A 21,553-nucleotide genomic window follows, 5' to 3' on the forward strand; every position below is an offset into this window, starting at 1 on the left:
TATGTTCACATGCAAAAAAAAAAAAAAAAAAAAAAAAAATGATAACACTGAATTATTTGACATTTACCATTTTTGAAGTGAATTTCTCATGGGGTAAGACAAATATAATATATTTAGGGGAACCATCTTAGCAATAACAATTGTTAGTAAAGCTCATTATCAAATAAAATATACTAAGATGCTTACTGTACATTTTTAAAGGGACAAATAACTTTATAGAAGACATGGAGTTGGAATCATCTTCAGTCTAATAGAACTTTAAGAAGACTTCTGAAATTGAAACATTAAATTGAACAAAGTAGATAATTATAATTGGATTGGACAAAACGATTGAAAGATAATCTTCCTTTTAACAATAAGAATCATCATCACATTACATCATTGCATTCAAGGTGAGAAATCTCCATCAGTAATATGAAAGGAAAATTCTCCAATAAAATGGAAAGTGTTGGCAAAAGAACCTATCAACTGTCCCCCCATAATGTGAGCTCCCCATGTTTTCTGTAGAAGAATTGATACACAGCGTAGAAAAGAAAAAATGCCAGACCTTGGAGTAACTTGCAAAAAATCTGCAAGCAGTAACATCTGGGCCGGTAAATTACCCGGACAAAATAAGTGGCTTTGTTGATGTGGAGAGATTTAAAATGGAATTAAACAGCTGTAAATAAGCCAGGAGGGCACTCAGAGAGTTTGGAGAAGTGCAAGGGAATTAAAGTCAAGTGGAGTAGGAAACAGATGCAAGAGGGAATGAGTGTTCAGATCTCTTGGAGGATCAATCCCCCAGTGAAGTCCCTGACTGGGAATCTCTCACAGGTCAAGCATTACAGACTTTTCTAAAACCACTTGGATGGAGAGGAGGAAGGAGAATTCCCCAGAAGTGGGCAAGGATATTTGGATAAAAATAAATACATAAAATAATAATAACAATGATGATAATGTTAGGAGAATTTGTGACAAGAAAACACACTTCCCAGTGGCATAACCCAAAACTGAGATTTTTCAAAAACCCCTTAGAGGCCAATATCGACCCACCAGGTTTGTGTTTAAACTCCTAAACTGTGAGCAAAGTAAAGCCACTTGGACAGTCAGAACTATTTATTCTTACTTTGCACACAAGTACAATGGAATTGGTTATCTGTGAAAGGAATATTAAAGGGCTCTCAGTATAGCCTAGCTATGTGTCAGGTCCTAGATGAGCAAGAGAAAAGAGATCCTTCTTTTTTGGAACTCGTAGAAAATAAATATTCTGAGGCCAAAGTCGTTTACAAGAAGCAGATTTGTATGGGTCGAACTTTTAAGAAAGCATGTTAAAAGCAATGAAAAGGGACAGCACATGGTAGTAAGACTGGGAGGTGAAACTATAAAAATCAAAGAGAAGAATCTGTAAGGCTTGTTTGTCCAAGACAATGGAATAAAGGAACAAGCAGGATTAGAGAATTAGCTCCAGAGGTAATCGCTGCATCCAAGTGATTATCCAGACTGCCAGTGTGTATAGTGATGATTCTCAGTGACACACACACACAGTCACATACACAAACACAAACCTTATCCTATAGTCATAAAATTCTGCTTAAAGAGCATGAAAGGAGAACACATTTTGGAAGGATACCCATGAAAGTGATTGAAATAGAGTTTGGTTGCTTAAAGGGTGTATGAATCCCTGAGGTTTAATGAATTATGTGTTTTTAATAATGATGGATGCATGGGTTGTCCTGCCTTTAATTTGACCTCTGTTTTGCTCTCTTGGCTGCTATGGCATTCCACATATGGCATTCCTATCTGACTCAGGTGTACAAAGATATCGAATAGGACTCACCATGCAGGCTGGTTGGCACGTCAGAAATAAGATCCAGAGGGGAGTTTGGCAGGAGGGCTAACACATGAAATCAACTTCACTGTTACTGTGGATTTAGGAAATAAAACTGCAAATCCCTGGGCAGAATACAGTGCCATCAATGCCAAGAAACCGTAATCCAGCCATTGGTTCCTGACTCCATCACACAAGGTCTGCCTTGATGTTCCCTGGGCTCTCCTAGGACCAGAGGAAATGCATTTGGAAGGATGGCATGAAAGGGCTAATGTCTTCTCAGAACATAGTTTTAGATGTAAAATGAATTCTGGTAACTGAAGGATGCATTTACAGAAATAAACTTCCAAAAAAGAGTGAATTGGACATTTTATTATGAGTCTATGGTAGAGAGATGCCATTTGGAATCTGAAGATGCTAGTAAGGGTTCCCCTTCCCACCACTGCAAATTACCAAATACGTCTAGTTCTCCATATCATTTATTGATGCTCCTAAAATCAAGAAAGGTGAGCTGAGTTAGCTACTCTCTTCATGAGACTCTTAAAAATCCATATGAAGAGAACATGTTCCCATCCCAATGTGAGGATAAATGCTCAGATGTTTAACAGCTCAGATGCTTCCTGCCCAGGTTCCCTCTGGTTCTGAGGATTGCTGTCCTTAGCCCAGCGCCTTCAGGTAGATGAAATCAGTCTCCTATGTGTGGGATTTCATCAGCTTCTCTTAACTCCTTTTTAATAAGGGAGGTATATAGCAATCATTGTAAAATTAAAATAGAGATTTGACTTCCTAGTAAATTATAAAACGTGACTCCTAAGACAGTAAAGGAAAGGAAGGCTTTAGGGAAAGGATAAAGTTGATGGAGGAAAACAAAGTGTGGCTAAGAATTTCAAATACTGGATACAAAATTAAAATCATGGCTGATTCATAAAACACAAGAATGAGTTAATTTGAGCAATTGAGTAGTTTTTCCTTTGGCCATTTCTTTTTTCTCTCTCTTTGTTCATTAAAAAAAATACTAAGGTGTATGTGAAGAAAGAGAGAAAGAGAAAAGGGGGTGGGGGAGGGAGGGGAAGGAAAGAAGGAAGGAAGAACCTTCCCTATGACATTGCACTCATAGGGGATTTTGCCAATAAAAAGCGTATAAGTCTTTAATCATTTAATATGAATCTTGCAAATCATAATAAAATGTCTTTATCCTGTAGAGAATGTATCACTTTCTTTGAAGCTAGTGACAGCTAATAGGATGAAAATAGTAATAAAGAGAAAAATGAGAAAAGAGTCAAGTATACAGACATTATTTTAATTTACAAGCTACAGTGGTGCTTTCATTCACTGGGTGAGCTGAATATCAAAAAACATTCTCTTATTTCCCTGTTGGGTTGGTGGTATATAGAAAATGAAAACGTTACTTATTCTTTGCAAGCTCATTAATCATGGCGTAGCATTAACATGATAAGACTTAGGGATTAGGTCTAGTTATATCATTACTTGGCATAAAATCCATTCAAGAAATATATCTTTAGAATGAAAATGTGCATTATGAATACATTTTGACCTTTTGCCTGTGCTCCACAGGACTTCAGGGAGTAAAGTTATGGAGGTACCTTGATTAAAATGGACTTTTTAGGGGTTCAGAGCATTGAAGGGCACAAGGAATTATGAATCAAGCAAGTGCAGGCAGGAAAAATATGTTAATATGTTTTTACATTCTTGTTCTTTTTCTCCCTCCCGCTCCATAACAGCTTGTTTTACAAACAAATTGTACCTACTAGGAGAAAAAAAAATGGATTTTGTCATCATGAACACTCAGTGCTTAATTTTTATGTTTTTTATTGGCAATTAAAAGGCACTAAAAGCTGAGAATGTGCCATAATGGAATAATCAAGAAATTGATAGTAATCAGAGGGGGCAGAAAATACATTAAAAGTTGCCTTGTGCAACCCATTATAATGTGGTCTGCACAATATTAAATTATTCAGATAAAAATACTTAATACTCAGTGAATCAGCTTTCAGTAAAACGTGAAAGTTAACAGTTTTTCTTCTCCCACACCTTCCCAAACACCACTAAAATAAGAGTATTGGTTTCACCTTTAAGGCATAAATCCAAGGGACAAATGGAAAGGGAGAAGATGTAACAGAAAAAAACAGCAACAATTATTGAAAGTTGATGATAGTAAGAAAGCAGAATCCTATCCTAATGGGGAAAGAGAAGGGAGCTACACAGAAATCTAATTTATTCCACAGAGTTCTACCTCCTTCCAAGTCCCATGCATCTGGGTACTTGCCCCTCCCTGATGCTGGGATTTTCACTGCAGACAGTCAAATAGAGTCTAGGGCACAGTGAGCATCCCATAGGGAACACAAGCTTGGGCATTGCCTCATGGAGTCATCCGAGTGGAGTCACAAAATGTGTACTTAATTCCTCCAGCAACATGTAACAATACAACTGAACTGTTGTCTACCAGGGAAGCTCATTAGTGACTCATTGCCCAGGTGTTTTTATCGGGGAGCTGGTCATGTAGGCATCCTCTGCTTGGCATATACCAAAATCCCAGACTCCCTTAAGGAAAGCAGGTTGTCAACATAAACTATATTGTCTACATAAATCATTTTGACAAAGTGAGCCATTCTTACCAGGGAATGGGGGGAACCCTCCTGAAATCCAACTTTCGACATACCATCCAAGGGCTAACCTTGTAAACTGGCCTTTCAAAGGACAGCACTCTCAGGACTGTGATGTTATTTTTTACTTCACCCAAGATATGTTCAAGCTCAGGGAAGAAAAATAACTTTCATTTCCACTAGACATTATGGCTGGAGGAGTGTGAGCCTGGAACTTTAGGCAGCCCATATTGCCTTTACTAAAAAGTGTATCTCTCCTGGGAATTGACACAACAGAAGAAAAAATTGAGAGATGGAAAAAGAGAAACCACATTCTGCTAAGCCACTAGGTACAGCCATACCTGCACCTCAAAGCCTCCCTGGATGCTTGTTTTGCAAGCCTATATATTCCCTTGTTTTGTGTAGACCAAATGAATTTTTTTTCAATTGAAAATGAGACAAAGTTTATTTATCCCATCGAGTCAGGACCTATTAGAATTAATCATGGGATACTGTTTTCTTAGAAAATAGGAGAAGACATTGAAGAAAGGTTTGAAGGAAAGGAGGGAGGAATAAGATGAGTGGTAGAGATGAGAGTGAGAATAAAGCTTGTTTTAGCTGAATAGACGATCTGACAACCAGGAGGGTTTAAACAGGAAGCCTGAAATTCTCCATAGAAATCTTATTCTTCTGCCCCAAAATATGCCACCCATTAAATAAAATGCACAGTCAAATACATTAATATATCTGAAACTAAAACACCACCCTCAAAGCATCACACTTATGAAAAAGTAAATTTTAATTGGATTATGAATAATACAAAGCAGTAGGTTTGGGTAAAGAAGCTTGTTCTAGTCTGATACCCTAGGGAAATAATTTCTAAAAACAATAATGAATTAGATTTCATGCTTCAGGAGAACCCTTAATCAAAGTCTCATATTGAATCTGAGATAGTGGATATTTATAACCTTAATACAAATGACCTATTCATTGGACATTGGTCCTGGATTTTTTTTAAATTAATTTATTTTAATTATTTTAGTTTTGGCTGCGTTGGGTCTTCGTTGCTATGTGCGGGCTTTCTCTAGTTGTGGCGAGTGGAGACTAATCTTTGTTGCAGTGCCCAGGCTTCCCACTGCAGTGGCCTCTCTTGTTGTGGAGCATGGGCTCTAGGCACGCGGGCTTCAGTAGTTGTGGTGCATGGGCTCAGCAGTTGTGGCTCGCGAGGTCTAGAGTGCAGGCTCAGTAGTTGTGGTGCATGGGCTTATTTGCTCCACAGCATGTGGGATCTTCCCAGAACAGAGATAGAACCCATGTCCCTTGCATTGGCAGGCAGATTCTTAACCACTGTGCCACCAGGAAAGCCCTCCCCTTTTTTTTTGGTCTTGCCACACAAGAGGAAAAGAGAGAAGAGTTACGGGTCTGGATTTCAACAAAACTTCTTTTAGGAAAGAAATTAAATGGTTAAGTCATCCCTTGCTTTTGAGTGAGCCAACTTTTAGAAGTGCAGACGTGGAAAAGAGATGAATGAAGCTTCTGTGTCCTAAAGTTAAGAAGCATTTAGGCTCCCTTTAAAGGGTAGAATAGAATTTTGATATCGCAGGAATAATTTTCTAATTACAAGTAGAGAAAAACCTGAATTACTAGTTATTCACTGTCAGTTTGTGGCAGGTGTCACAAAGTCAGGAGAGAGAACAGGGAATGGAATTGCGTGAGGGTGACCCTGAGTGGGTGAATGCGAAATTTAGTGTATTACAAGGCACTTGCTATTCACCTCCCATCATTATATGATCCTGATAGCGGCAAACTTTCCACAGAGTACTAGAAATCCATATTATGTATAAAATCTCTGGACTTTAAAAAATTTGTAGCTAATTCAACATTGTGCTGACTGAAGAGAACAGCTCTGAGGTCCAACCTGCTTCTGAGAGGTTGCAAAATTTATTTTAGGGCATATTTGGTACTAACATGACTCCAAATAAGATGCCAGGTGGGACACTGAGGTCACATAGGATTATTCAGTTATTGGGGACTGTATGATCTCACTGGATTCAATCAATGAGGTTGGGTTTTTGCTTACACTATAGCTCAGTGTGGGATGGTGGGCATTTCTGCTCCATTGAGTCACTCAGGGACCCAGGTTCCTTCCCTCTTGTGGCTCTGTCATATCTTGGGCTTCATCTTCCTCTGTAATCAACTGATGGAAAGAATAAAGGGAAAGACTATGGAATAGACTCAACTCTGTTACCCCAAGGGTGATATAATTTGTTATCACACTATTTAATTTCCATTTCATCATTTACTAGTGAATTTACATTTTTAAAATTAATTTTACTGGCCATGTGCAGTTCACCTTTCATGAGTTACTTATACAATGTACTTTATAATCTGTATTCAGTTTTTCAAATGTGGAATTCATTTATTTTTTCTTTTGAACAATTGGAATAAACTAGCTTGATTGCCTTCAAATCCTCACAAACTGCTTTATGAGTTACACTTGATCATCACCATCTGCTTTCACAGATGAGGGAAGTGGGGCTCAGATAGGGGACTGTCTTACCCAGATCATGTAGCTGAATGGGGAGGAGAGGGGAATGGAGCCCAGGACCCTAAATCCAGACTTTTCCACAGAATTTGATGTGTCTTTCCTTTCCTTCTCCATCTGCAATGCCCACCACAGAAGAGGGTAGGAGGGGGAGAGGAAAATAGTAAAACCAAGAACTCTTGATGGCCCTGTAGCGTGGGAAAAGGGAATGTGTGTGAAGACAGCAAAACGCCTCCAGAGAATTTGAGGAGTGTGTGACTTCAAATCTTGGTCCTATGGCATCATCATAGACGTAACCCTCCCCTCAAAAAAACTTAGTTCTTAAACCAGAGGTTCTTAACGAGAGAGTGCTTTTTCTCACAGGAGAATTTGGTAATGTCTGGAGAAATTTGGGTTGTTATAGCTGAATGGAGAGTGTTTGTGGCATCTGGTGAGTAGAGGTTAGGGCTACTTGTAAGCATCCTACAGTGCACAGGGCAGCCCCTACCACAAGAATCCTTCCCGAAAGCCAATCTTCTCAAGATTGAGAAACCTGCTTTATACCAGATATACACAACCCAGAGCCCTCTGAACATTAATATTTTTGTGCTTTGTATTAAACACATTTACTTAGCCTCAGGAAATTCTCCTTCAACTCAGCCATAAAAAAGAACAAAATAATACCATTTGCAGCAACATGGATGGACCTCGAAACTGTCATACTAAGTGAAGTACATCAGACAGAAAGATATAGATCATATGATATCACTTATATGTGGAATCTAAAAAAAGTGGTACAAATGAACTTATTTACAAAACAGCAATAGAGTCAAAGATGTAGAAAACAATTTTATGGTTACCAGGAGAGAAGCGGGGGGTAGGGATAAATGGGAGATTGGGCTTCACATATACACACTACTATATGTAAAATAGAGAACTAATAAGGACCTACTGTAGAGCACAGGGAACTCTACTCAATACTCTGTAATGACCTAAATGGGAAAATAATCTAAAAAAGAGTGAATATATGTATATTTATAACTGATTCACTTTGCTGTACAGCAGAAAGTAACACGACATTGTAAATCAACTATACGCCAATAAAAAATTTTTTTAAATATGAGCAAAATGAGACTTGTGTCATCAAGAACTTTAATAACCAAGTACACCCCCCTTCTACCTGCCCCAGTGATTAAGATCTTTGGGGCCCCAATAATTCCCAAAGGTCAAGAGCAATCCAGTCTCCATAAAGCCATTTTGTGGAGGTCCATACTTTGGTCCATTGAAAATGACCAGGAATGAAACACAAATCTGAATGCTGCTGATTCAGTTTCGGGAAGGATAACAACTCACGTGATTGTGGGAATGTGTACCTGTGCCTGCAAAACACAGTCTTGCATTTTGAAATCTATCTGGGTAATAAGGGTCAGGAATCCATTCACTGAGCTCCATCTTCATTAAAGAAAACGGAAATAGGTTCTTTGAGACATTATTGACTATCGCACAAGAGATAATACATACATCTGCATCAGATGACACAATTTGACCACAAGAAAATGACTTGAAATTTTATTTCTTTTGCCAACATTTGGTAAATTATAGGCATTAACTACATGATTGATGAATAAAGGAATGAAGTGTCCCCTATATTCACTCTCAAATATGGCAAATATTTCCATTTTTTAAAAGTGAAGCCAGATACCAGGGTTTAGAGATGAAACTTTACGATTTAAAAATTATAATTAAATAAATTATTTAGCAATAATATGTTGTGTGGCTTAAAAAAACCCAAATTCTTCTGATGGTCTAAGACGGAGTGACCCACCAGTATTAAGACATGTGTATTTGCTATGTTTGTATTTATTTTCCTCAAAACAAAGGACTATTATACTTCAGCATCATTAGTTGCAGAGAAGAGTCACTCTACTTAATTTAATCAGGAAAGGACTTATTAAGGAATACTAGGAGGCTTAAGAATGGTTCCAAGCAAGGGGAAACAAGATGAGGTTCTTGTTTAAGCTTCCAGCAACAACTTTCAGAGATACTCCGTAGAGCCAGAATGGCAAAGAAAGAATGAAGAGGGGCCAAGCCATGAGATGGGAGGGACCATGGGATAGGCGAGCCACCTTATTGGAGGAGCCCTAAGATGGAGGGGGCAATGGGATAGGGGGAGCCATCCTATTGGAGGAACCATGGGATGGGGGAGCCATTTTATTGGAGGAGCCATGGAACAGGGGAGCCATCTTATTGGAGGAGCCATAAGATGGGAGAAACCATGGGATGGGAGGACCCTCCAAATAGGAGGGAACCATCACAGCTATGACACTTGGAAAGCCACCACCACCACTGACCCAAGAAATGTGCTGCACATTCACCATGCCTGCATCACACCTGTCTATCCTAATATACCTCTCATATCAGAATCTCACAGAAAATTGTCTAATTAACAAAGCTCAAGTCACATGCTACACATTCTGGACAGTGAGGCTGGAAAATAGAGGGTTTTTTTTTTTCTATTTTAGGGAGCTAGATTCACAATGAACAGGTCAATCAAAATGTACAATGAATGTGTATCCTATATGTCTACAATATCGGGTTTTTTTCTTCCTGGGTACACAGGTAAACTACATTTCACAGCCTCTATTGCAGTAAGTGGAGTATGTGACCTGGTTCTAATTAGCTAAATGTGAGCAGAATCCGTATGTGGCATTATCTCTAGTAGCCTCCCAAATAATTATCTTACCACTCTCTTTCCTCATCCATTGGCCAAAGGCAAGGAAGGCAGCCAATGTCTTTGAGATCAGAGAAGATGCTGTAGTCACAAGATGGCAGAAACCTAGATCCCCAAGGAACCATATGGCACAGAGCCCCTCACACCCCAGCAGCTAATTAGAGTCTAAATATGCTTCCTTGGGTTGACAATGAATTTATCTGTTACTGCTGCTAGATTGCTTTAATTAATACAGAGTACAATGATTTAATCTAGTAATACACAATTAAACCTTGAAAGAATTAGGATAAACTATGACAGCACTGAAAAGACAATCTCCATCATCCCTCAAGTTTAATCACTAAAGTTTCATATAGCCGGTGGGGTTCAGTCTTTGTCTTAACACCCCATAACATTCATGATACTGTTCGTACTGCAGTGGTGAGAATCATCAGAAACGCAGATCACAGAATATAATACAACAAAGTCTTAAGCAGTCTCAGTAACCCAACTGCCTCTAAAAGCTTCATACAATTTCCATTAAGAAAATGCCATAAACTTCTTATTTTTGCATGCTCTACTAGATATTATATCGTTTGTATATTTATAACATTTTACTGAAAAATAATATTTCTTTTTTTTTTCTTTATGGGTCATTTACTTTACTGTGTTAAACTAAGGAGTGAAACAAATGTCTAAGATGCCATTCACCCTAATATGTCACCTGATACAAATATGCATGAGCTGCAGTGGTTTGGTGAAGTAGGCATGAATTCCAAAATGTGTCTCTCCTTAAGATTCAGAAAAGGTTCTTGGGATATCATGGTTATTGACCTTTTCCTGTGATTGACATTCTAGTTCAATTGTTCTTTTGTTCTCTAGATACTAATCACTCACCACCTTTTATTCATTAAAGAAATGTCACAGGAGGTTGCAAAACTGTAAAATGTCACCCATGCGGATGATAATGACCTTTCCTGGAATGTAAACCTCTACAACAAAACCATTAAATCTGAATGTCCCTAAACTTTGATTCCTTGATCTATTTGTATTTGTGGTAAGGTTGATGCAAGGTGGCAAGTTGGATTTACAGTATGTTAATGGATATCTATCTTTGACATAGCTGAGTAGTTAACAGTCAAGTTCTGGATTTAGAGGGCTTGGATGTGACTTGGGGTTCCAACACTTGCTTACTTTGTGACCTTTGTCAACTAATCATAGAACTGGTTCATGCTCCAGAGGATGTAATATGGACCCACACCCGTCTCTGGGAAGAGTGGCAAAGATTATGTGACCGTCTTTAATCTAACACAGAGTGTGAGAGCTAAATACCATCATCCCCCCCTTACTCCTTCTCCAGGATGCCTATATTCAGTGATCAACCTGAACCACTGTTCATTACAGCCCTGTCCATGAAAATCTCATGAATGAACATCTCCTCTCCTTCTCAAAATATTTATTCTTTGCAAGTGATTTCCCCCTGACTGATCAGGAAGGAGAGCTGAAAATCACAATATTCTAATCTCAAGTGTGGCCAGATCAAGAGACATTTGTTATTATCTAAATAGATTTATACAAGGAACATATTTTGGCTTCTAGAAAATCATTTTGGGTAATGACATCTAATGAACTTGATGAAATAATGAAGTCCCAGTTGCTGGCCATCCCAATCCATCTTCCCCCCTGGTTTAAGAGCAATTTTTACTTTAAATCAGCTGAATGAAACTAATGAGAAACTTACACATAGATAAAATTATACAATAGAAAATATGTTATGTCTGTGCTAAACAGTTCAAGAATAGAAATCTAATACCAGTCAGGTACAGAGTGTGTATGTGTGCTTCTCCTGGGTGGACCCTAGATGGTCTGGTCTCTACTGGCTCACTCCGAATTTGTGGGGTTTTATAATTCTTGATATTCTCTCTTTACCTACCATGGAAGCCAATGTTTTTTCACCAGGCAATGATCGACATGTTGGATTTCTGACATACAAGCATTGAGAAATTGCCTTAGAATTAATGCCTTTTGGTGACAGCCACAGTGGAGATGGTCAGGACCATGGATAGAGTCCTTTTAATTGTATCTGATACATACAATTTGGTAGTCATATCTCTGAGTATAAACACCCATTTAGACATCATGTTCTCACCTAGATGAGTGAAACTTTCAGCAAAGCTTGGTCCCTGTTGCTTCAGGGTACAGGGTGACTCTCTCAAGGGTTCTTTGTGACCCGAGAAACCAAAGGAGTATCCCAATGGATTAGAGCCCCATAGCAAACAGTACAGGAGCCATAATGCTTGAGTGGGTTGAGTGCAGCCCCAATATCAAGGCTGGAATGTCAATCAACATGACTCCATTCTCACCTGGTCTCCATGGCTGGTTGAGGCAGATAACCCAAGGTCATCCTTGCATAGCACTGCTCCGGCCATGGGACTAGGGTAGGCAAGTAACCTACCCTACCCTAGGGTCAGTCAGTGATGTCAATATTTTTCCTGTACTGAGGGAGGGGACTTCAGGGCAATGTGGTTCAGTGATGCTGGAACTGAAGCAGTAATGTGGACCAAGGCGGCAGAGCTAAGAGAATAACAGAGAAACTGAGCCAAACCTCTGATCAAGCATCACCTCTGGCAGCCTTTATTTTTCCTCATCTGGAAAATGGGCATCATAATTATGTCAGTTAAAATAGGATGACTGAGTCAACAAACAACCACAGACTCTCAATGGTTTTATGCAAGAAAGATTCACTTTTTTTTTTTTTTTTTGCGGTACACAGGCCTCTCACTGTTGTGGCCTCTCCCGTTGCGGAGCACAGGCTCTGGACGTGCAGGCTCAGCAGCCATGGCTCACGGGCCCAGCCGCTCCGCGGCATGTGGGATCTTCCCGGACCGGGACACGAACCCGTGTCCCCTGCATCGGCAGGCAGACTCCCAACCACTGAGCCACCAGGGAAGCCTGAAGATTCACTTCTTACTCGTGGTCCAGTGTGAATCGGCGAGGGGGTTCTACTCCATGCAGCCATTCAGGGGCCCAGACTCCTGCCATGTTTGGGCTCCTCTATCTCTTATGGGCTACTCAGGGCCGTCCCCTGGGTCAGTTGCAGCTGGCCAATCAATAGGGGAAGAGAGAGAACAGGATGGACTGAGCAGGAGGTTTTATAAATCCAAAATGGAGGTGACATCACTTGCACCTGCACTTCATTGGTCAGAAATAAGTCCTATGGCTTCTGAGAAATATTCTCTGCATGTGGCCCAGGAGGAAAAGGGAAATGGTTTGGTGACCTTGAAACCAGCCTGAGCCACAATAATATTACCTGCCCCATGGGAGTAAGGGGTGAGAAGATTAGAAGGAGAGAATGCAGGCCAGGGTTTCTTAACCACTATTGGCCTTTGGGACCAAATAGTTCTTTATTGAGAGGAAATATGCTATGCGTTGTACCATATCTAACAGCATCCCTGGACTCTACCCACTTGATGCCAGAAGCATCTCTCCAGTTGTAACGACCACAACTGTCTCCAGACTTTTGCAAATATCCCCTTGGGGACAAACTAGACCTCAGTTGAGAACCACCTATGGGTGACGTGCTTAGCACTGTGCCCGGCATATAGCCTAATAGATATTGTTATAGTCCTTAAGTGTGAGAATTAGATTTGAACATCTTTGTAGGAGGACTTATAATAAAAGACGATGCTTATCAGTATTAATTATTATTATGTTGTTGTGGTTGCTATAGACCCACTGTTGCTGTATTTACACCATGTCTGATTCAGAAACTTTTTATATAAACCACTTCCTGCAGGGTCAGGAAACCATAAGTAGCAAGAATAAACCCCTTTCTCCCTTCCTTCCTTCCTTCTTCCCTCTCTCTCTCTCTCCCTTGTTTTCTGAAATACTTTGATGCTAAGTAGTTTGATATTATTATTTTCTAGAGAGATTATTTAACACAGATAAAGAAATATTTCATTGCAATGAAGGCTCTTCCTTTATCATAATGCCAATTCTCTGATCATTTAACAGGTCCCAGAGCCAAGATTTTCTATTTTCCTCAAAGCCCAAAATTCTCCATGTAGAGCTAATGTATATATAAATAGATAATAGACAGATAGAGAGAGAGGCTAATAGACATTTCTATATTCCAGTGTAACTAACAGACCCAATATACTGAGATAGTAAAGAGGACTCATTTCAATTACTGCATGATCTCACTTGTGTGTGAAATCTAAAATAGTCAAACTCCTAGAAGGAGAGAGTAATATCATGCTACCAGGGGCTGGGAGGAAATGGGGTGATGTTCCTTAAAGGGTATAAAATTTCAGTGACGCAAGTTGAATAAATTCCAGAGATCTCATGTACAGCATGGTGACTATAGTTAACAGTACTGTATTGCATACTTGAAACTTGCTAGGAGTGCAGATCTTAAGTGTTCTTACCATACACACACACACACAAACACGCACACACATGCACACACTCAAACTATGAGAGCTGATGGATGTTAATTATTTTGATTGTCGTGATTATTCCACAATGTATATATTTAAATGTATTCCAAAACGTCAAGTTGTACCTGAAATGAGACAATTTTTATTTGTCGATTATACATCAGTAAACCTGAAAAATAATAAAAGTTTCCTTCTTCTCCAACAAAAGCATCCCATTTACGAAAAGATGCTGTTTCCTTCCCCAGGGGAGAATAACTACTATTAGAAATACAAACACTGATCTAAAAGTGTCCCCCACTGTCCTTCACGTGTCATAGTTATGCATAACAAGGTGAAATGTATGTTACTTAACTGGATTTGTTAGTGGTACTTTGGCACCTTAATTATTGTAAAATTGTATTCGGAGCCAACAGTGACTGAAATTGGATGTCAAGTTTGATTGTGGCTTAAAAATGAAATGTCATGTCCTAGGAGGCACTGTGTCCTAGAAGAGGTACCTGAATGTCAAGCTCCTCACATGGGCGGAGTTCTTCTGCAGGTCTGGGAAAACATGTTTTATGGTTGGTGTCGTTTACATATAAACAATGGAAAATTGGGCCGCTCCCCAAAGATCTGACCTAGCCAGACCATAGCATTCACACTTGAGAATCGGAGACGTCCTCTTCTGCCTGCCATGAAGAGACAGCACATCTACAGCATCACAGGGCAGTGCCAAGAGGGAAGAGGCAAAGATGAAAACTGCTGGGGTTCCTGCGCGCTTCCCAGTTCCCTGCTTCTGGGGCCACGTTTCAGCTTCACCTGCGTATCCCATGGGACACCCTGTTTCTTATAACTCATTCTGCTTCTGAGCTTTGCTAACTCGCTATGGTCTCTTTTACATGCAAATACAGAACTTTAAGTGGCCAGTGGGTCTCGGATTGGTAATGGCTAAAACCAGATAGCCTGGTCAATTAAACCCAGAGCCATAATCATTTGCCATAAATCAGCATAGTTTGCTTTTCCTTGCAAATTAGAGAGATTGTACACACTTCTCCTATAGATTCTAGCTTTAAATACTTTTTGCTTATAAACTTAGGAAGACATTTTGAAGATTATCTATTCTATAAAGTATCCAATTCAGAAGTGCTTTCTGTAACACCTCTCCCATTCAGGGATGTTTGGCTAGTTTGGGAAGGAAGGCTGCCTTGCATCTCATCAGACTTTCTTTGCAGGGTGAATCCCACCGCCTGAGTTTTGATAAGGACAGGGCTCTGCTTCTCTTTGAAGGGGTCCAAAGAGGCCAGCAATTCTCTTCCTCCTTTCTGTCAGCTCAGGAACAGAAAGGGGAATGAGACCTGACTCACCGAACATCCTGCCCTGATATTTGAATCCAGAAGGAGGAATATCAGTGTGGGACAAAGAGTGAGTGCCCAGTGGTGGCAGCTCTATAGTCAGGTGATGCCATGTTGCAGGTGTGATAGAACTAGGCTACATCATCTAACTACCCTCCAGCCCATGGGTCCCTCTGGTTTCCTGAGTCATGGTGTCTTCTACTCTTGTGGATTCTGAAAGCCGCCCATTAATTTCAATACATTCATTTTCTATTTAAGTTACACCAGCCCTGCTGCCATTGTCTGCCACCAACTACTCAGGCTGATACGATAGCAGGGGGTCATTCAGCCTCCCTGGGTCCTGCCAGAGACTCACAGGGAAGTCCAGGTCATCTTTAGGTAGCTCTTAAGAAGTTCTTTCCCTAACACTCTTTTTTTTTTTTTTTGACTTTCACAAACATAAAATAAATCTGTGGCTTTATTCATAGGCTGAGGTATGGGGGAAGGAGCATGGAACTTCCATGCCCTATCTGGACTTACCATCCTCCCAGCATCTCCACACGTTCAGCAACCAGGAAGCTCATCAAATCTCATTGTTCAAGAGTTTTTATAGAGCTAAATCTTCCTCTCTCCAACCTTCCCCTTCCCAGAGGTCAAAGCCCTAACCCTCTAATCACTTGGTATTTCTGGTGATCAGCTCCAACCCGAGGAGCTGATCAGTTCCAAGAACTATAGGTATCTTGGAATTACATAGTCATATATGTATAAGAGAGTGAGAGAGAAAGAGATAGAAAACAAGAACAACAACAGAGAAAGGGAAGCCATGGAAGGAGGAATCCATAAAGAGAAAGATGATCATCTAGGTGGTTTAGACAATGCTACCCACTCACTACGCAGTGAGCAAGTGCCCCCAGCTGAGCACAGAGTACGTGAAGGGATCCTGCTGCCCCTCTGTTTTGTTTCCTCGACATCTCTTAGCCTGATCATGGCATGTTCATACAACATGGTCCTGAGGTATCAGCCATCCTGTGCATTTGGGACTCGGCTGTAGATACAGAAATCTGCTCCAATATGGGAGGGGAAACTGGCTGCACTGGACTTGCAAAGAGATTCTCTCGTCTTGTCCTTTTTTTGAGATGCCCAAGGAAAATTCTGATTTTTAGCATCAATGCTGAAACAGTATTTTTCTGCAGATGGTCGCATGACTCACTCCCTTTTTCTCCTTCAAGTCTTTGTTCAAATGACACCTTACCAAAGGGTGTGTGTTGACAATTACTTTGAAATAATAATCCCTGCCCTGGCCGCCAGCTTTTCATATGCCTTTTTCTTGGTTAATTTTCTCAAAAGCACATTTTACTATCTGCCCTATCCATACATATTTACTTGCGAATTTTTATGTGTTTTTTTCCTCTACAAGAATACAAGCTCCCAGAGACCAGACATCTTTTCTGTCTGTTCTGTTTACTTTATATCCCCAGCACCTAAGCAATGGCGGTCAAAGGGCAGGTGTTCAATAAGCATTTATCATCGGACACATAAATATCTACCTCACAAACCCAACTCACCTGCAGTTTGGGAGATATGCCCTCCCCTTCTCTCTCCTGCTTCCAAAAAGGTCCCAATTCGGTATTATTTCTTCCTGTGAATTCTATTACATTTTCCAGCTGACTCATGAAAAGCTTTGATGCAGACTAAAGAAATTGCAGCTTCCATGAGGAAGAAGGGTTGAGGGGGCTGGCTTGAGAAAGCGGTTAGTGGGTGACCACAAACAAAAATATTCTACTAAGTCACAATGGCTAAAGAGATAGCAGCTTGACTTTCGACACAGAGCTGCATCTTTAAGAACCTCAAAGAAGTTGAGCAAATCTCCAGGCTGGCTTTCAAGGGTTGTTTTGATGGAAATATCACCATTGGTTCAAATCCCAACTCTTTCACTTACTGGTTACGTGATCATAGGCAAGTTAATCATTGCCCTGTGTCTCAGTATTCCTATCTGTAAAGTAGGAGTGAGAGTCTACTTCATAGTGTTAGTATGAGATTATATGCCTTCCTATATTCTGCAAATATTTATTTAGAAACTGCCATGTTCCAAACACCGTTTCGGTAATCAGAGGCACAGCTGTGAATAAGACAGTCTTTGCCCTTAAAGAGCACAGATAAATAAATGACAAGGGTTTTTCAGGTAGTAAGAAGGTAACTGGGGATTTCTTCAAATTGATGGTGATTTCTCTTGGGAAAATACCTAGAAGTTAAATTGCTAAGTCATAGAATATGTGTATGTGGTATAATAAGAAATATGTTTGGTCTTTGTGCCCACGTCCTGGCACAGAGCTCCCCAAACCCTAGGAATTTCCCAAGTGATAGAAGTATTTTTGGTAATTCATAAGAAGCTCCTTTTGAGCACCCCTGAGACTTTGCTAATGAGGTGACTTAGGGTGGGGCATCTAGGTAACCTCAGGTTGGAGCTGATCACCAGAAAGACCAAGTGATTAGAGGGTTAGAGCTTTCAGCTCCATCCACTGAGCTCTGGGAAGGGGAAGGTTGGAGAGCTGAAGATTGAACTCTGAAATCTCTTGAACAATGAGGTTTGATCAGCTTCCTGGTTGGGGAACGTGTGAAGATGCTGGGAGGATGGTAAGTCAAGATAGGGCATGGAAGTTCCATGCTCCTTCCCCCATACCTTAGCCTCTGCATCTCTTCCATCTGAACACTCCTGAGGGGTGTTCTTTTATAATAAATCAGTAAACGTAAGGAAATGTTCCTTGAGTTCTGTGAGCCACTGTAGAAATTATCAAACCTGAGAAGGGGATTCTGAGATTTATAGTCAGTGGGTCAGAAGTACAGGTGACAACTTGAACTTGCAATGGAGTCTGAAAGTGGGGGGAGACCTTGACTTGTGGAGTCTGATGCTGTCCCTAGGTAAATATTGTCAGAATTGAGTTAGATAGCAACACACCCAGTTGGGCTCTAGAGCATCAGAGAATTGTTTGGTGGTGTTGGAAACACTCCAGAGTATATGATTAACTTAAAAAGAAACTGCCAACAAATTTTCACCAGCAATAAAAGAGAGCTTCCTTTGATCCACATTTTCACTAACGTTTCTTGCCAGGCTTTTTAACTTTGGTTATTCTAGAAGATATGTTCGGGTATCTTATTGTAGTTTTAATCTGAATTCCCTTGGTGACTGATGTTAAACTCTTCTTTCTTGTGATTTGTGGCCACTTACATAACTTTCTTGATGGAAGATCTGTTCAAGTCTTTTGCTCATTTTTATATTTGCTTGTCTTTGATTATTGACCTGTAGGAGTATTTAAGAGAATCTGTATGAAATTTGTCTGATAGATGTATTGCAAATATTTTCTCCCAGTTTGAGTTTTGCCTGTTCATTGCTATGATTACATCTTTAATCAGCAGAAATTTTTAATTTTTTTAAAGGTCAACCATTCTATTCTTTTATCATTAGCAATTTTGAGTCCTGATTAGGAAACTTTTGCTAAACCCAAGGTAACAAAGATTTTCTCTTCTGTTTTCTCTTAGAAGCTTTATTCTTTTAATTTTAACTTTTGGGTCTATGACCTCTCTCAAATGAAGTAGTGGGTCATTTCAGTTCCAACTTTAACAATAAAAAGTAGAAAGCTGAAAATTACCTCTCTCCCTATAGTTTCACATTATCTTTGTGCAAAGACAGCAAAGGGAAATGTATCATGTAAAATGTGACTTAAACCATCTAATGAAGCAAAAATTCATAATCACATGGACAACAAAATTAAAAGCATTGTCCATTTTACTGTTTGAAAAGTGCTTTATTCCTATGGGTAATGCAAATGTATAAGAAGTTTTTTTTTTCCTCTCAGCCTTTGCAGGACCTAAAGAGACAGGCTCGTATTTTGAAAAAAATTTTTTTAATATGTATGTACATATATAAATATTTATATATAAACACACATATATATATATTTCATCTGAAAAACTGACCTAGTGTAGCAACGACATTTTGAAGGCATCTCATAGAACATGAAGATGGTCCAGTAATATGAATTGAAAACGCTATTGCTTTCTTGTACCGGGAGGATAATTTCCCTAATGGACTACAAAGCCCTTGGATCTTTATTTTCCATCTGGAAGATAGTAGTGACCTGACCATCTTGAGTCAGAGTGCCCTATAAAAACACTGAAGCCCAGGTCATATTGTTCTGTGAACTTTCCCTTGTATTTAAAAAATCTAAACTGTAAATATACCAGAATAACTTAAATAAATTTTATAAATTCATAGATATCATTGGTGGGTACTAACAATTCGTCCATAAGAAATCTAAAATGTAGTGTTTGCACTTTGTAAACAAGAAACCCTCAAAATAAAAGGTGTTCATTTTTTCCTGAATGCCATTTTCAAATTTCCACTTTCCCTTCTCTTTTTGGATCCACATTTACTTACAAGCATAGAGACACCTGTGAGGACTCACTGGTGTCTGTGGCTCAGGCCTCCAATATCCCAGGACCAAAAGGACGGGATAAAGCTGTTAGTAGGAGACAATTATATAAAGTGCTGAGGGCTTCCCTGTGCAGTGGTTGAGAATCCGCCTGCCAATGCAGGGGACACGGGTTCGAGCCCTGCTCCATGAAGGTCCCACATGCCACAGAGCAACTAAGCCCATGAGCCACAACTACTGAGCCCGCAAGCCACAACTACTGAAGCCTGTGTGCCTAGAGCCCGTGCTCTGCAACAAGAGAAGCCACCGCAGTGAGAAGCCCGCGCACCGCAAGCAAGACCCAACATAGCCATAAATAAATAAATAAATAAAGTGCTGAGCAAAAAGGTGGATGGGAGAGAGAGTGGATTTGCAAAATTGGGAGAGCAATTTGGTTCCTTTCCTGCCAGCTTTTTAGAAGCATGAAAGCATGCTGCTTCACAGATGAGTGTCACAAAGGCAATTTTTATGTTGTATGTCCATTATTATAGGATACCCGCAAGGTCTGGGCAAAGAGCCGAGCTTGGTAAGCAGCGATAATGAAGACGTATGAAGCTATCCAAACGCTGGATTGCCAGAGAGGCTCCCTTTCCATCATAACGACAAGGGACGGCATTGACCACGTGGCAGAGATGATGCTGTGATGCTGCCAGGCTCCTGAAGCGCACACATGGACAAAAATAGCCCGAGAAGAATTTGCTCAGTAACGTACCATGATCTTTCCGTTGAAATGTCTGCAGCAATCTTTGGGGATCCAAGCAGAACCCCCAGTAGTCTTGAGCTTTTCATATCCCTCCAGAGCTCTGCATGTCTGAACCACCAGCACCTTGTCACTCCCGGCCCCATACGAATTCCCTCGCCCTCCTCTTCCCACCAACAGACAAAACCAAACCAGTAACTCAAAGCAAGAGGGAAAAGGGGGCCATGACCTCATCTATCACTACACCTGAGTGGTAAGGTAGTTTGGTCCCTGGCCTGGAAAGTGAGAAACACTGGGCCTCTTTCTCTTATCGCCACGTTGGAACATCTGGAAACATTTTTACCCAGGCTGCTAGGGAAAAAAATGAAAGATCAGTTTTTAGAGGTGACATTTCTTTTTAAAATCTGCGTCTGTTATCTCAGGTTCTGAAACACAGGCGCTGAACTCTCTGGAAGGAAAGAAACGCATGCCTAGAAAAGTAGTGTCCAATCATATGGAGATTTGCTTTTCCTCATTTCAGGCAGCTGGAAAACGAGGAGCAAAAGCCCAGCTTCGTGATCTCTGGGCGTCTGGATGAAACAAAGTTCCCCTCCTGTCTCCCAAACCTTGAACGTGAGTACCCACATGTTACCCGTATTTCAGTGACATCTGGAGGGGTGTTCAGTGTTGGATGTAGACCTCAGCACTCCCCACAGCAGGGACGGTTCCTTTCTGTCTGAACTTCTGAGCCTCTCCCCTGCGTCCCAGGCTTGTGTGTGCCTCAGGCGTTGGGAGATCAGAGGGGTTTCTCCCTGTCGTGATGTGCTGGTGAATGGCTGCATTTGAAAAGCAAAAATATATGTGGATGGGATTCAATAGAAGAATGTTGAAATGTACATTTTCATGTTAAAAATGATGATTTACCCTGTGGTGAGAAGAAACATTTATCCTGGAAAATGAAGTCATTTGCCAGTTCCATCTACAACCCCGACACAGGCCACACCCTTTCCAG

The 21,553-nt window shown here is 40.3% G+C and overlaps 1 protein-coding gene across 1 annotated transcript in view; it reads left to right on the forward strand.

The window, feature by feature from the left end:
* The window catches only part of LOC309814977 (transmembrane protein 132D-like), a 159,514-nt gene extending 138,171 nt beyond the window's left edge, over positions 1-21,343 (forward strand). Inside the window, exon 4 of the mRNA XM_082641333.1 lies at positions 21,083-21,343. Coding sequence (XP_082497459.1) covers positions 21,083-21,139 — 57 coding nt within the window. The 3' untranslated portion in view covers positions 21,140-21,343. The remainder of the gene's footprint in view (positions 1-21,082) is intronic.
* Positions 21,344-21,553: the final 210 nt, after the last annotated feature.

Source organism: Mesoplodon mirus, assembly GCF_964341445.2.
Source record: "Mesoplodon mirus genome assembly, chromosome: 13".
NCBI classification, from domain to species: domain Eukaryota; kingdom Metazoa; phylum Chordata; class Mammalia; order Artiodactyla; family Ziphiidae; genus Mesoplodon; species Mesoplodon mirus.